This window comes from Benincasa hispida, chromosome 3 (genome assembly GCF_009727055.1).
Source record: "Benincasa hispida cultivar B227 chromosome 3, ASM972705v1, whole genome shotgun sequence".
In the NCBI taxonomy this organism is placed as follows: domain Eukaryota; kingdom Viridiplantae; phylum Streptophyta; class Magnoliopsida; order Cucurbitales; family Cucurbitaceae; genus Benincasa; species Benincasa hispida.
Window position 1 is genome coordinate 11,011,689 of NC_052351.1, and position 16,819 is coordinate 11,028,507.

A 16,819-nucleotide genomic window follows, 5' to 3' on the forward strand; every position below is an offset into this window, starting at 1 on the left:
ATAATGTCATAGAACTTGCTTTCCTGATACATGTAAACTTTCTAATGTTCTGAGACAAGGAAATGTATTAGGAAAGCTTACATGGCTTTAATCCACTCATCTTTGTCAACATCATCTATTGCTTACTTATAAGATAATAGATCCCTGACCCCATCATTAGAAATGATGTTCTGGGCTTCAGTCAAACCCATGTAGTGTTCCGGTGGGTTTATAACCTTCCCACTATGTTGAGGCAGTCTCAACTCTTGAGATGGTTAACTAGATGTACCAACATCAACAACTCTTGTTGATATGTCAGTCTGTTTGACAACTCTGGTTGAACCCTCAGTAGTCTCACTAGAAATCTCATGTAAAACAAGCTTACATCGTGGTTTATGATCCTGGATGTGGTTCTCTTCGAAGAAGATAGTATTTGTCAACACAAAAACTTTATTCTCACTCGGATCATAGAAATATCCACCTCTCGTTTCCTTGGGGTAGCTTACAAAGAGGTAAACTTTTGAGCACGATTCCAACTTCTTTGGGTTAGCCACAAGCACGTGGGTCGGACACCCCCAAATCCTAAAGTGGCGTAAACTATTTTTACGGCCTCTCCACATCTTAAAATATGTTTCAGAAACAGTTTTTGAGGGAACGTTGTTCAGGATATAACATGTAGTCTCCACTACAAAACCCCACAATGAGTTTAGAAGATGAGCATAACTCATCATAGACCGAACCATGTCCAGTAAGGTTCTATTTCTCCTTTTTGATACACCATTCTGCTGAGGAGTACCTAGGGTCGAGAGTTGGGACGTAATTCCATGTTCTATCATATAGTTCTGGAATTGAAGGTCCATACCTTCTCCACCACGATTAGATCATAGTGTTTTTATCTTCTTACCTAACAAGTTTTCAACTTCAACCTTATAGTCCTTAAACTTGTCAAGGGCTTCAGACTTACGTTGCATTAGGTATAGATACCCGTACCTTGAATAATCATCTATGAAAGAGATGAAATATTCATACCCACCTTGAGATCTAACACTCATCGAACCACAGAGGTCTGAATGTATAAGCTCCAAGGCTTCCTTGGCTCTGTAACCTTTTCTAGTAAAAGGTCGTTTGGTCATTTTGCCTTCAAGGCATGATTCACATACCGACAATGAGTTTTCTTTTAAACTCTTTAGAAGTTCACATTTCACCAACTGCTCAATCATATTGAGATTTAGCTGTTGTCGTTGTACTGAACATTTCAGTATTAAACAAGGCTTTTATGACTAACTACCTTAGCACATATAAGTTATTTTGCATTAAACAAAAACCAATCTCCATACCATTCTTGAAAATAAACACTTTACTCTCAGAAAAGGAGACGGTGTAGCCCTGCTCAATGAGACAAGAAACCGAGATTAAGGATCCAAGCAGAATCATCATTCTCTACCAAACACGTCTCCAAGACCAATAAATCATATTTAATGTCTTTAGACATCCTCCTCTTTTGGAGAGTAGTGGGATCATGTTCAGAACCTAAATAATTTCCAAGTTCCATTTCAAAGAACACTTCTCGTCTATGAACTTCATCAGAGTCAACAACACTTGTTTTCTCTAACTGGAGGTTACCTTGGGAATTGACACTATTGATTTCTTTGTCATCCATCCCTTTATGCTCGAAAAGTAAGAATTGACGTTCAAACAATTCTTGCAACGAGTCCATAATCTTATGTGTAATGACCATGGTCTCAACCCTTTTGGCCAAAGCATCAGGTATGTTACCCAATATGTGAAGTCGGGCCAATAAATTAGCTTTCATCCACAACTCATATGCATTATGAACACTTCGTGGTGCATCAAGGGTCGGGACTTTAGGACACTCCTCAACCATGATAAACTCGAGGTCGTTTACCACGAAATATGTTTTAACGAACTCTTTCCATTGTATTAAATCGGTCAAACTAGAGGCATTTAACGGAAATACAAATATGTTGCTGAAAAAATAAACACATTGACCTACGTTAGGTTTTAAGTAAATACTCGTTAAAAAACATACAACATCCAATACGGTTTAGCAAAACTGAAATGAACCCCGTGTGACATCTAGTTTCGTAATGACTTTCCAAAGGTTTAGGACAAAAGTCGTCGAAGGGTGGTCAATTTATCCCTCCTTCTAATTGAGACATTCTTAACCAACCATTAATACGAGAACAACTCTTGCTCCTATAACGACTAGCCATCATTGATTTGGTCAAGAAAATATTAACTTACTTAACAATTTCCCATAAGTATGACCCGTCATTTTAAGCCCTAGAGTTTCGCCCCAAGTAGCCAATCCGAAGGGAAAAAATCCGATTGGGGCAAAAACTAAAGTGACCCTATCCAATTCTGGAGTTCAGCTTGATATTGACCAACTGCACAAAACCCATCCGAAGGGGGACACTCCCAGAGCGCCACGAGGTAGTGCAAGAATGATCCCATGGTGCGAACCATTGAAGGAGACCGCAGGACGTGTTGACACACTTCCTTCACTCACTTACTATAAATACTCTCTCCGTCCAGCTTGATATTGACTCATGTAAACACCATCTGAAGGGGGATGCTTCTAGGGCACCACGAGGCCAAGCATGAATCTCACGACGTGAACATTATGGGAGAAATTTAGTGGAACCATTGACATATCATATATATCTTTTCCTGCCACTGAGTATTTTATAACCTAGGGGTTTAGTTTACTTAGAAAAAAACACAACTAAGGATTTTAACTAAGTGACTTTTTAGGTTTTCCCAAGAGTAACTTTTACCTTGGAAAGTTGAACAACTTTTGATCATCATTCATTAAACTTTTTAACGAAAACCTTGATCAACTGTCGCATACTTGCAGAAAATCTATCTAATTCACCTTTCCAGGTAGGTTCCCAAATAGGGGTGTTTCCATCAGCTTAAGTACCCCAGCCTAGACAAAACCTGTCTTAGACAAAAGGTCCTTTATAGATAGATTTAATACATTTTTAATCTGTTATGCCAATCAATTTAATCCTATTAAACAGATTTAAAAGATTAAAACTTAGGTATCTAATCGTATCAGAACCTTGAACTTAGATCTATCTCAATCCAATTTTAAAACTCTTTTAAAACATGAGTCCGCTTAAGTCCGCATCCAATTCTTTCTTATCAATTTTAGTTCTAATTTCCATTATAATGATTATAACATAAACAACCAAAACCATACACAATGCGAAGCAAACACATACAAGGTATTTATAACATTTACAAATTAGCCTAAGTGCCATGCTCCATGGATTTTTCATTCATTGCTACTTTTATATAACACTTATACAACCAAGCAATGAACCAAGCACATATGCTTCCATACATCCTTATACTATAACTCTTATTAATATAAAGATGATACATGAATATTCTTACTGCATGCATAAATATAACTTTTATATTTTACGATGCATGCGCATGCTTTCTTGTAATTTCGTCATGTCATATTTTAACACTTATAATACATGATGCATGAAAATTGCATAACTTAAGGTGGGTTTCAAATCTATATGTCATACACAAATCTATATGTCATACACTATGGCATATAAACAACATACATCTCATGTATATTAAATAAAAGTTGATGAACCAGATAATTTGCCTCAAGTCCTAAAAAACAAAGCTAACTATTGCAAATAACGAAGAGTCTCCGGTTTAAACAGGCAAACCGGTCATGAACCGTCCGGTTGAAGTCCACATCTCCTTGATTGTGTACCAACTCCATATGATCACCTATACGAAAGAATAAACGCTTTACTCAATCGTTTACCAATGCTTCCTGAGCTAAACAATTGTTTAGCAACGATTGTGTACCTTGATTATGCGATGAAGCATGAGGCACGCGATCATGCAGTGCACCTGTGCAACGTAAGCCTTAAACAATAACGACAATGATGCGGTGAAATACAATCGTCTAAACAATCGCTGAGCAAGCGCGAGGTATCGCATACTGAGTGATCGCATAGTCAGTGACTATGCGATGAAGCTTGCTGACTACACGATCGTTTAGTGTGCGTATCTTTTATTAAACAATGAGCATCAAATTCTTTATACGATCATCTACCTCCAACGTCCACGTGATTGGGCAACCAATGCTACGCGATAAAGTAAACGCTTTATCCCAATGCTAAAAGATCGTTTAATAAATACTACACGATCGGGCAAAACTTTTCTACACGATCATTTAGTAAAAACTTAACTATCGTTTACCTGAGGCTACACGATACGACCAACCTTTGGTCTTCTTTCGTGATGAGAACCGCATCTCCATGCTTTGAAACTTCATCACGAACAACTCAATAAACTCAAACACTTTGATATAAAAAAGAAAGTTTTAAACAGAGGCAATTAAACCAGTAAACATTCATCAACATCCATCCACAAATGCATTTAACACTTAAACGCAATGCAGAAAACCCACCATGACTGTAAATGAAATTCAAAACAGAAGTGAAATTTGGAATGCCAGAACAATCTGGCTCTGATACCAGTTGAAGAAAATCAGACATGAGGATTTCCATGAGTAGCGGAAGGATCGTTCCAAATTCCATTCGAGTTAAACATAAACAATTACATTACAAGAACAGAAACTAACAGGTTATGCACAACAAGAAATTACAGCATGCTTTAGGAGGAATCAAGAGATAGTATGCATACCTTTAAATAACCATTCTTCAAACTCCCTTAGTCAATTCAATGCAACAACATTGCCCTCGAACGTAAGACCGGTGCACGACACAAACACAACGATCACGAACCTAATGAATGGCTTCTAGAACCTCAAAATCAATCGAGTTGAGTGAGGAAACCACCACAATGGTTACCTTGGTATTCTCGGTGTGAGAATCCAGGAGCTGTGGGCTCTATATGAACTTAGCTTGAGGAAGATACAAGAGAACAACGATCATGTAAACGATCGTGCAAGTGGGAGATGACACAATCTATCGTATAAACGATATACTTGATCGTTTAGTACATGGAAGCCTATCGTATAGACAAAGCCACGAGATCGTTTAGTTGCGACTAGCTGAATGAACTATCATATAGTCAATGTGCACAATCGTTTAGTCTCTTCATAGCTATCACTTAGTGAAACACTTTCACTTGATAGCTTTAGCATGAGTAACTTTTCGACAGTAGAAACTCTTCAAAAATTAGGAAAACATTTTTCCTTTTATCTCACGGTTATCATAACAATAACCTCCCACTCAATTGGTTATTAGAGAAAAAGAGATAATTATCAAATAATTAATATTATTATAAATAAATATGATAACCAACTTACCATATTATATTTATTACCTATAGTTTTAATATTTCATCTCATGAAACATACAAACCATAATTCTTTTTCTATTTTATGGTATTTAATGTAAATCATAGTTACATTAATCTTCCATTTGATGTAACTCATATATCACACCAAGTATATCATATATAATTGAATTTCCTCTTGTTAATTTGAACACTTCAAACTAACCCCAAGAATTGATTCTCAACTTGAATCCATTGAGCTACCAAGGGCACCTTATGGACCTGTAGCTTGAAGCTCCAATGGTACGTGAATAACTAACTAAACTCTTTAGTCATGAGATCCACCATCCGTTAACTGCTGGACACTCCACTAAAGACCGACAGTTGCACTCTTCTCACTATAGATATATTTCTGTGTCCATATCAACCAATCAACAGTGCGATAACCCTTCACAGATCATTCGTAAGTACAGATGAGCCAATTTACCGTTATGCCATTGTAGTTACATCTTACTCTTTAAGTATCACTGATTCCTTTAATGAACATAAGTCTTAGTTCTACTATGATTGAGTCCTCTCTTCCAAAGAGAGGTTGTGGCCACTATGTTCAAGACACGGAATCAGCCCTTAAGGGAGCAATCTATCTACTTACCCCTGCTTCAGGGAAGGAGTGAATTTCATCTTGTGTAACTGAGTTCCCAGCTCCCTAATCAGAAAAATCCTCAAAAAGATAGGCTTGGTTAGTTGGCAATCTTGCCACTCTCACCCATACTAATCAAAGGACCACCTTCAAAGGCAGGTGTTCCCAAAACGCTTAGGATTAAGGTCATGTCACCTATGGTCATTTCGGTAAGATGTAAGTCTCAGGTATCAACGGTATTATATAAAGAGACAAATCATCTCGTAGTCCGATCTTATACAAACTCTTTGTATAGGACACCTCCGCTCGCATGTCTCCACATGAATGGTCAGGATCAAATCATTTGTAGTAGTTCACAACACTTGTGAACCTCAAAGTGGGTTGTATCCGTAGTGTCACAAGGATAAGGTATCCCTTCTTAATTTTTATACTACAGACTTTTTTAGGTTATTATTTAAGGCATGATCCACTTGTATATCTCATATACATGCTTAAGTTTACATACAATAACCACAAATATTTGTTTATTGGATATGAGTAAATGCAAAATAAAATAATTCTTATTTTTTTTTCATAAGAATGTGTACAATATTTACAAACTACGAGACTCCAGGAGAATTAGAACACCAATCCCAATTAACACCTACTACAAATCTTCGGAAAAAAAATTTGTATTTTTTACCTATTAAAAACAAAACTTTAACAAATATATCTTTTTAATCTTTAAGACTGGCGCATAAAGTCTTAACTAATAGAATTAAGTTCATGTTTCTAATAACATACTTTATTTCAAACCTTCAACCTCAAATGTGAGGGGAATGTTTATAAAAAGAGAAAAAAAGGTACATGTCAATTATACTTAGATGAACTTACTTTCACATGTTTCTTTATTTCCATTTTTTTATGTATTATAGTAAATAATTTTAAATCTTACTATCAAAAATGGATTTTAAACATCATATTTAGTTGTGTTATAATTGTGCTTTTTTTCTTTTTTGCAATTTATTTTTTTAAATGAATAATATTAATTATTTTAAAACATTTAAAAGAAACACATTCAACTCACATAAATATTAACTATACATAGTGCTATATTCAAAATTTATTCATTGCATTTTTTAGGGTTTTTTCCTTTTTTTTTTTTTTTTTTTTTTTTGTAATGATTACTTAAATGTAACAGGAATTATTTGTAATTTATACCATATATTTTATATTCCTCGTCAAATTGCCTCTTTTTAGTATTTTTCTTTTTAGTTGTATAAAACTTACATTTGTTTTCGTATTATAAAACAAAACTATTAAGTGAAAGCGAAAATTAGCTTATGCATATTTGTAATTACACAGTTTCTTGTTCGAATCACTTTATTGTAACAGGAATTATTTATAATTTATATCATATATTTTGTATTCCCTGTCAAATTATCTCTTTTTGGTATTTTCCTTTTTAGTTGTATAAAATTTACATTTGTTTTCGTATTACAAAACAAAATTATTAAGCGAAAGTGAAAATTAGCTTAAGCATATTTGTAACTACAAGGTTTCTTGTTCAAATCACTTTATCTCATTTTTTTTAAAAAAAAAACAAAACTATTAAAAATTACAACGTGAAACTGTTTGTATTTTTTATTTTATTTTATATATTCATATAGTTTATATTATTTATTAACGATAGAAATTATGTGAAAATATGGTATATAAGGGAATAATATGGTACACTTTCTTTCTTTATTTCAATTGCAATGAATTTGTTGATTCTATACACACTAACACTGAATATGACCATATATATTTTAAAATTGATAAGTAAATATATGTTAATATTTTAGTACGGATTACTGTATTTGTACTATCCCATTTAAATTAACTTAAGAGTTTAGAAAGTTCTTTTATTTTTTTTTTAGAAAAATCCAATTTAAATCGAAATTATATTAACTTAAACTTTGAACTTATAATTATATCTATTTAAACTTTGATTTTTCGCATCAATTAATACTGTGTTATACTACTACTAATAATAATAATTGCACTTTTTTCTTCAAACTTAGTTCGAAAAATATCGTGTGCAGTAATATAGTTGTTTCAATTAAACTTCTAAATAGTTATACGTGAATCATTCTGAACATTTTATTAAAATTATATTCGAAAAATGTTCATGTACTCGATTTTTATACGTGTGTTGATTTCTTCAAATAGCAGATTAATAAAATTGACAATTTGAAATTGAAATATGGACAATTTTCTAAAGAAGTCTAATGAAGAGTCTAGATTGAATTACTAATGAAAGTTTGGGATATTATTGATAAAATTATTAATATCGCTTGATGTAATTTGATACACTTAAAATAGTTCAAGGTTTAAAATGCTACAATTATTAACTAATTATTAATTTAGAGTTGAAATTGAAACAACCAAAATTTAGGGTGTAAAATTTGAAAAGCAAGAGCTTGTTTAGGGTATGTTTGGTCGTAGATTTAATTTGTAAACAAAATATTAAGGTCTCATTTGGTAATCATCTTATTTTTTGTTTGTGTTTTTTAAAAATTAAGTATATGGACACTACTTTCAAGTCTAAATTTCTTCTTTTGTTATCTATTTTTCACCATGGTTTAAAAATCCAAGTCAAATTTTGAGAATAAAAAGTTGTTTTTGTTTTTGAAATTTTGTTAAGAATTCATCCATTGTACTTAAAGAAATATGTAAACCATTGTAAAAAATATTAATGAGATAGACTTAATTTTCAAAAACAAAAACAAAAACCAAACAGTTACAACGGGCCTAAATAAAATAGAATTTTATTTTATATTTCCAAATATGTGTTTGGTAACAATTCACATATTGAATCTTAACTTTAAAAATTATATAAAATGTGTCTAATACAATATCTATAAATTTATAAGTTATAAAACTACTTTTACTTATCCACTAAATTAAAGTATTCTTAATTTATTTATGAACATGTTTTGTTTTTTTAAAAAAATTGTATAATTATTATTTTGTAATACTATATAATTTATAGGGAAATTAATTCAAATAGTAAAATTGCTGAAAATATTTACAAAATATAGCAAAAATTCGGAACTATGAATAATAGACGTTGATAGACAATGATAGATTTCTATAAATTTGAAAATATAAAATAAATTATAAATTATGTATTTGCTAAATTCAATAAATTTGAAAATTCGTAAAAACTATATAATTAAAAAGAATTTTTCAAAAGTAAAATCCGAATGGTCTATAAATTATGTATTTGCTAAATTCAATAAATTTAAAAATATAAAATAAAATTGGAATGGTCAGGCAAACAAACTCTTAATTATTTATTTTGTATTTGTAAAGTAGATAAAAAAAAAATAAAAAAAATAAAAAAATCTTCAGGGGAACCACTCCCGCCAAAATTTCTGTAAAGGATATTTCATAAAGAAAAAGAAAGTTAATAACCATTAGAAAATAAAAACCTTAATCGCTAAAAAAAAAATGGTAGCCGTTAATTTTGGTTCGGGGGACCCAGGTATGAGAGACTACAGATTCGTTGGTTAGTTCAATGTTCATAATAGTTTCCACCTAAAAATGTACAAAACACAACCCATCTCAATATCTCATCCTCTTCTACCAGCCGTCAATTGGTTCACTTCAAATCAAATTTGTGTTGATTGTACTTTCACCAATTAAAAAAATATATCCATTTTGCTTTCCAAATTTTATTACATTTTGTTCCATTAATATGTTTATCATTTTGGAATTTCAATAAGCTAATAACATAACATAAAGTATATGTTTTAACATTGTTTCTTTTTAACTCAAACAATATAATGAGATATTCATTTCAACTTGATTGAAGTTAAATACTTATCTCAGTTTAACCATATTGATGCTATTATAGGTATATATACAAATCATATAGATTAAAATAGAGTATTGAGTAAGCAATTATTTTAAATCCTTTCATAAAAAATACTATAAGGACTTAGATAATCTTTTTTAACCTTTATCGACTAAATTAGTCGTGAGGATCAAAATAGTTATTGGTGCAGGAAACAGGGTGATCCTCTGGTCTACCCTCTAGTCTGTACACGTCGCCAAAGCACTAGCGACCTGCACAGAAGTACTTGCACCGGTATGTGCTAAGCCGAATAAACTCCGATGCCTAAGTTAGTACATGGATTATTTAACCGACTAAGCACATACTGAATTACTTATCCTTTAAGATTATTGGTGTGTGAAGCCATTTCTAAGGCCTATCTTCTACTCCTGTTTGGAGATATGTGAGATTCCATTGGTCTTAAAATATGTGTAACCTTCAAGGTTCCCAGTGATGAGTTTGACTAGGTCATTTTACCTTGGTGAAACTTCACAAACTTGGTTGACTACTCAGAACTTGAAGATTTGACTTTCTCTTTCGTAACACAAATCTTATATAGGCTTCGATTTTCCTTTGGGAATGGACCTTCCCTTGGGTTAACTCTCAATTCTAGTTATTTTTTCAAGTTGAGGGAGTAAAATAAATATTTCTAAAAGTAGAATAATAAAATTAAAAGCATTGGCAAATAATTACCAAAATTGCTGAAAAGAAACAGACCCTCCCACATGAGCATGCACCTCAACAATGCTTCAATGTCTGTGTTGTGTCGACATCGTAGAGATTTTTGTGGTGTATTGAACCCACATCCTTGTCATTTTGTATCATTGAATTTGGAATCTTACTTTAGGAACTTACGGTGAAGAACCACTCTCAAATTTCAATGTATTTAATTTCCTTCTCTCTTCTGTCAATATTGGGTTCTCTTCAACTCTCTACCGTTGGAAAATAAATAAACAACGCATATATGAAAATGACACCCCATTTTTCTTCAATGATTTCTTTTCCATATTGCGTATCTTTTTTTTTTCATGAATTTGGCAAATTAGAATTATTGATGTTAAATTTTAGATCGAAGAAACGTAGTTAATCTTCACATGTGATACTAGCACTGAATTTATTTGAAAAGAAGAAAATTATGACCTACAAAAGAGAAACATGCACACCGGCTCCGATGCTTAAATCAGAGAGTGAAAGAGTGTAGAAGTTAGATAGTTTGAGAGTAGGACTCAAGTCACTTTATATGCAATTATACTAATGTATTTATCAACAAAGTTGATCTAAATTGTTCCTTAAGATTTCAGAGTGATAATTAGATAGTCTACTAGACAACGGGTGTGCCTGATTATTTCATCTTCCCCTAGGTCAATTTTAGTTCTAGGTTGATGCTTTAGGTCGAAAAATATGTAGGATATGTCCCAACCTTGGACGAAGTCGAGCACACTAGTTTGGGGACCCAAACTAGCCCACCTCCCTAGACCCGGGTGCCATTTTTACTATTATGATTTTCTATCAACTATATCATTCGGTCCAAAATCATCGATAGAAATATTTATAATTTTTTGAAGAAAATTTGTGGGGCTCCTAAAATGGAAATATCAAGTGGGAAGGTTCCATGAAGTGAAGGAGTGCGCTGAAAAATCAATGAATTAAAAACATGTTGGCACATGCAATTTGTTTTGTTTTGTTTTGTTTAGATATCGTTTTTGTTGTGAATAGAATGAGTTTTGGTAAAGAAAAGTGTAATTGGGGAATTGAACAGTGGCCAATTCAAACCCCAACTTCTCTTATCGTATTCGTCTCTTCCTTCTCACCAAACGCCACCCCCTTTCAATCAAACAATCAAATTCCAAGCTTGGGGCCGTTTCTATAATAAATTTCTCTCCATTTTTTTGTTTTATTTTTAAATTTTAATAAAATAAAATTGAGAGAGAAATGAGTGTATTTTGTTCACCTATTTTACCACACTACTAGCAATACTTTTTTACTCAAAAAGGAAAAAAGAAAACTAAAGAAAAAGAACTTTGAGCGGTTTAAAAAAATTAGGAATTTGAGTTGTTATTATAATCGGTATTTATTATAATGTTTTGGATTAAAACTATTTTAGTTCAAATTATAAAGATGTATATAAAAAAAAAATGAAAAGAAAATAGTAAATACCAACAAAAAGTAGTTAATAGTATATTATAATAATTGTAAATACGATTATTATAATTAGAACCTCAAACATAAGATCTATAATAATCTATCCCACATACTTAAACATAAACTTGGAAACTCAAAATCCTCCTAAAGTTATATAGTGACATCTATGGATCGATTAGTTGAAGGTACATAAATTTTAAACTCTTATTCGACGGTTAATAAAGAGTGACTAGACAATGATTTTTGTTCGAGTAGGGACAAAGGAAACCATAAACTAAACCACAACTGTGAAATATGTCCTTCCTACAAAATATGACTTTTTTGTTCAATCAATCAATTTTTTTTTTTTAAAAGTACAATCAATCAATCTTGAAGCATTTTTTTTTATAAAAATTATGCTTGATTTTACAAAGTATGTTTTTTTAAATATAATTAGGATAAGAGAATTTTTATCACAAACTTCGTGGCTATTAACACACTCATAAATCAATTGTGTTATATTTGATTTGATAAATTGACGAAATATTCGTTGGTTTTATTCTAAGGAAAAAAAAGTGAATTTTAATTAATGAAATAATTGGGTATTTCTAAGTAGATGAGTTTGTGAATAAATCATTTATCGACTATATAGTGAATTTTATATTGATAAATCCTTTTTGGAAGTAAAATCATTTCTTCAATATCCAATTTATAGTGAATTTTATTTTTATCTTTTTTACTAATCTATCTCTATAATATGCACTTAGTTCCAATTTAGTCTAAATTGTTACAAAATTTTGAATTTGACAAATTTGGTAAATCAAGTGAGGTTTCTAATATAAACTCAATGGCTAAGTGAAGAGAACCAAATTGAATCAGGCGGAGCAGGTAGGGATGGGATAAATAATTATTATTAGGTTTATATCTTATTTTGTTTTATGATTTTTTTATTTTATTTTATTTTGATCCCTAAATTTTTAAAAATATTTGTTTTAGTCTTTAAATGTTAAAAAGTATGTATATTGATTCTTGTTGTTAAGATTGTGTTAGGGAAAAAATTGTATTTAACATGGGTTGAGCAAGATGAAGATGGATTAAAATATCAACAGTCAACACGTGAAATTAGTGAACGACCAAAATCTTAAATGCAAATTGACTTTTAATCTCTTATAAAAAATCGTTTTGCCACCTAATTTAAAATTGAAACCCTAGATTTCTTTTAGTGTTGGCTAACTTATTTAGCAATTTAGTCATCCTAAAATATAAGTCATCTCAAGAATCTTAATAACATGGATGAAAATAAACACCTTTTAAAAATCTGATGACTAAAATAGATTTTTTTAAAAAATCTAAGAACCAAATTAGAACAAGATTTAAAGAATAGGGATCAAAATAAGATTTAAACCTATTTATTATTGTTATTATTTGACAACTAAAAAATTTTAGGAAAAATTATCTTTTTAGTCTATGAATTTTTAAAAATTGTGTTTGGTATTGAGTTTTAAAATGGTACCTTCTTAATCATAGGTTTTATAAAAATACCCATTTTGTCTCCGAGTTTTTAAAATATATCTTTTTAGTTGATGAATTTTTAAAATTTGGTTTAAAAGGTTTTTGAAGTATTTTTTGTTTGATTTTTAAAATTAATAATATGATATTTAAAATAAAAAAAATATATTTTTACAAAAGATGTAATTTTTAAAAATTATTTTTCTAATTTAAAATAATAGTATAAAGTTATTAAAAGACTTTTTAGATTTATTTTAAAAAACTAAGAGATTAAAAAATTATATTTTAAAAGCTCAAGAACTAAATGTATCTATTCTTATATATCTTGGAATTAAAAAAAAAGTACTTTTATAAAATTCAAGATACATATTTTTCAAAATTTGAGGATTGAAAGGTAATTTTTCCAAAATTTTATTATTTACGGCTTGTAAAGAAAAAAATAATAAAATTACAAAAATTAAGAGCGGACGGTTTCGTCACGAGAGTAATGAAGACTCACCAATAGGCAGCAGCAAGATCAATCCCACGGTCCATATTGTCCCTCCGAAAATTTGAAAATCCCACGGTTCTCCGTTTGCCTAATTGAATTGAAAATCGTATATATAGCCGCCCCTCTCCCCGTTCTTTTCCCTCAACGAGAACATCCTCTCTCCCAACAAATTCTTCTCCATTCGCCTTCCCAAATCGATTACAATCTCTGCAAAATCCCATCTCGGTTTGATCCTTTTTTCTGCTTTGCATTATCAAATTTTCGTAAACACAATGATCTCTTCACTGAGGCTTACATCTTCCAATTTCACTTCCTCTGAAATTTTCATCACAAAATCTCCAGTTCTGAGGCCGAATCTTCCGTTGCAGTCCCCAGATTGCAGTGCAATTAAGCATGTCCATCGATCTCTTTCTACCAACAAACCCCTACACATCTCGTTTGTTGAAAATCTTCCTTTGCTCACAAAATCATCTGAGCGTTCGACGGTTTGCCGGGCTTATGAGGCCGAATCGAGACCTCTGCAGATTAACATTGAGCTTCCCGATGAACAGACGGCTCAGAAACTCAAAATTGGGCTCTATTTCGCAACTTGGTGGGCTTTGAATGTGGTGTTCAATGTCTACAACAAGAAGGTTCTTAATGCTTTCCCTTATCCTTGGCTCACTTCCACTCTCTCCCTCGCCGCTGGATCACTCATGATGCTCGTTTCTTGGGGTATTCGAATGGTTGACGCTCCCAAAACCGATTTGGATTTCTGGAAATCCCTATTGCCGGTAAGTGTAATTCTAATATGAGATGACACTATGTTTTCACCTGTGAACTTTGGAGATGATTTTTTGGGACTAATTGTTCTTCAATATACAAATCCGGGTGTTGATTTTGGAAAATTTTAAATGTAGGAAAGTGCATTACAAATAGGAATAGAGGATCCTTTTTATGCAATGATCTGTTTTTTTCTGCTATTCTGCAGAACAGAGCATTCGAAACTTGAATTCTAGATCACTGACCGGATTATTTATATAGGTCGCAGTGGCACATACGATTGGGCATGTTGCAGCAACTGTGAGCATGTCCAAAGTTGCAGTCTCATTCACTCACATAATCAAGAGTGGGGAGCCGGCTTTTAGTGTGTTGGTTTCTAGGTTTCTATTGGGTGAGATGTTTCCATTGCCTGTTTACTTATCACTTATCCCAATCATTGGAGGCTGTGCTCTTTCCGCCATTACTGAACTCAATTTCAACATGATTGGTGAGGAATCTTAACTCGAATTTCTGTGCTTACTAGCTCTGAAGCTCAATTTTGATGTAAATTGGAAATTGGGGTTTGTGTTTCAGGTTTCTCAGGAGCGATGATATCAAACTTGGCATTTGTATTTAGAAACATATTCTCAAAGAAAGGGATGAAGGGAAAATCAGTGAGTGGGATGAATTACTATGCTTGCCTCTCGTTGCTGTCTCTGCTCATTCTTACTCCTTTCGCCATTGCTGTGGAGGGACCCAAGTTGTGGGCTGAAGGATTCCAAAAGGCTCTCTCTCAAATTGGTCCTAATTTCATATGGTAACTGCAAATCCTTCCAAATCCCAAATTTCCATTGTTATCTAAAATATGGGAATACACTGTCCTTTTGTTTGTCACATGTGGTCTTATCTGATATGATATTTAAATTTCATAACTCCAAACGACTGCAAATTGCTGTATTTAGAATGGAACTTGAACCCATTGTTGTCTAATAAAAGGGCATTGTTTGTTTTTGTGTGAAATTCAGGTGGTTGGGAGCTCAAAGTATGTTCTATCACTTGTACAATCAAGTGTCTTACATGTCTCTTGATCAGATATCACCATTGACATTTAGCGTGGGTAACACAATGAAGAGAATATTCGTAATAGTGTCGTCCATTATCATCTTCCACACACCGATCCGACCCATCAATGCCATTGGAGCTGCCATTGCAATCCTTGGAACCTTCCTCTACTCGCAGGTACACCTCCTTCCCCTTTAATCTCATTCCCATAACTACATAGCATCAGAAGAAAGTGTCAAGTCTCATTTGTGTTTTTTTTTCTCAATGTTTTGAGCAGGCAAAGCTGTGAGATGATGTAGGAAGTTAAATCTGTGCAATCTTTGTTGGGAGATAAGGAAGTCGAAAGAGCAGTTATGGAAGGAGGCTGCTGTTTCATTGGGAGCTTTGATGCGGATTTTATGCTTTGTGCTTGTAATCTTGTGATTGCAGGGAGGGTTTTGTTGGTGTTGGTTGAGATTTAAGACTAATATATATACAGAGAGGTAGAAAGATAATAATTTATACTACATAGTAAGAGCCAAAAGGTAGAGTTTTGAGATAGTGAGGCACAAATCATTGTAGTTTATTCTAATTTATTGTTTCATTTTATTATTTGTGACACTATGTTTAATGTTTAATATTCTCACTTCTTACTTCCTCTATTTCTAAAATTATGGGTGGGAAACTGATCACTTTTCGTTCAAATATATTTATACTAAAAGAATGTAAATATATAGTGGACAATACTTTTCAGATTGAAAAAACTTTTAAATGGTGTTTGGATAAAAGAGTTGGTTATAATATTTTGAAATTGTAAACAATTCAACCATGAATAAAAAGATGATGATAGTAAATAAATGAAGGTAGCTAATTGGAGAATACACAAACTTCCGTTCATTTGGTATTAATATTATTATGTATTTATTTTTTAAATAAATTGAATGTTTAAGGATGATTGAAAAAGTAAATTGGACCAAATGTTTATCTAAAAACAGTAGTTATTTAGATAAAATATAGGATTTTTTTTTTTTGACAATTATGTAACTGGGCTTATCTAGAAAGGGTAGATAGATGAATATCTACTAAATAAATGGGTCGATTGAACAAATGTCTATAGGTTGACAGATATACC

General features: G+C 32.1%; 1 protein-coding gene across 1 annotated transcript; it reads left to right on the forward strand.

The window, feature by feature from the left end:
* Positions 1–14,036: 14,036 nt before the first annotated feature.
* LOC120074737 (glucose-6-phosphate/phosphate translocator 2, chloroplastic) lies at positions 14,037–16,327 on the forward strand. The gene is made up of 5 exons (XM_039027959.1): positions 14,037–14,678; positions 14,929–15,154; positions 15,241–15,463; positions 15,672–15,885; positions 15,986–16,327. The coding sequence occupies exons 1-5, from the start codon at positions 14,178–14,180 to the stop codon at positions 15,995–15,997; spliced, it is 1,176 nt and encodes a 391-aa protein (XP_038883887.1). The 5' UTR covers positions 14,037–14,177; the 3' UTR covers positions 15,998–16,327.
* The last annotated feature ends 492 nt before the right edge of the window (positions 16,328–16,819 follow it).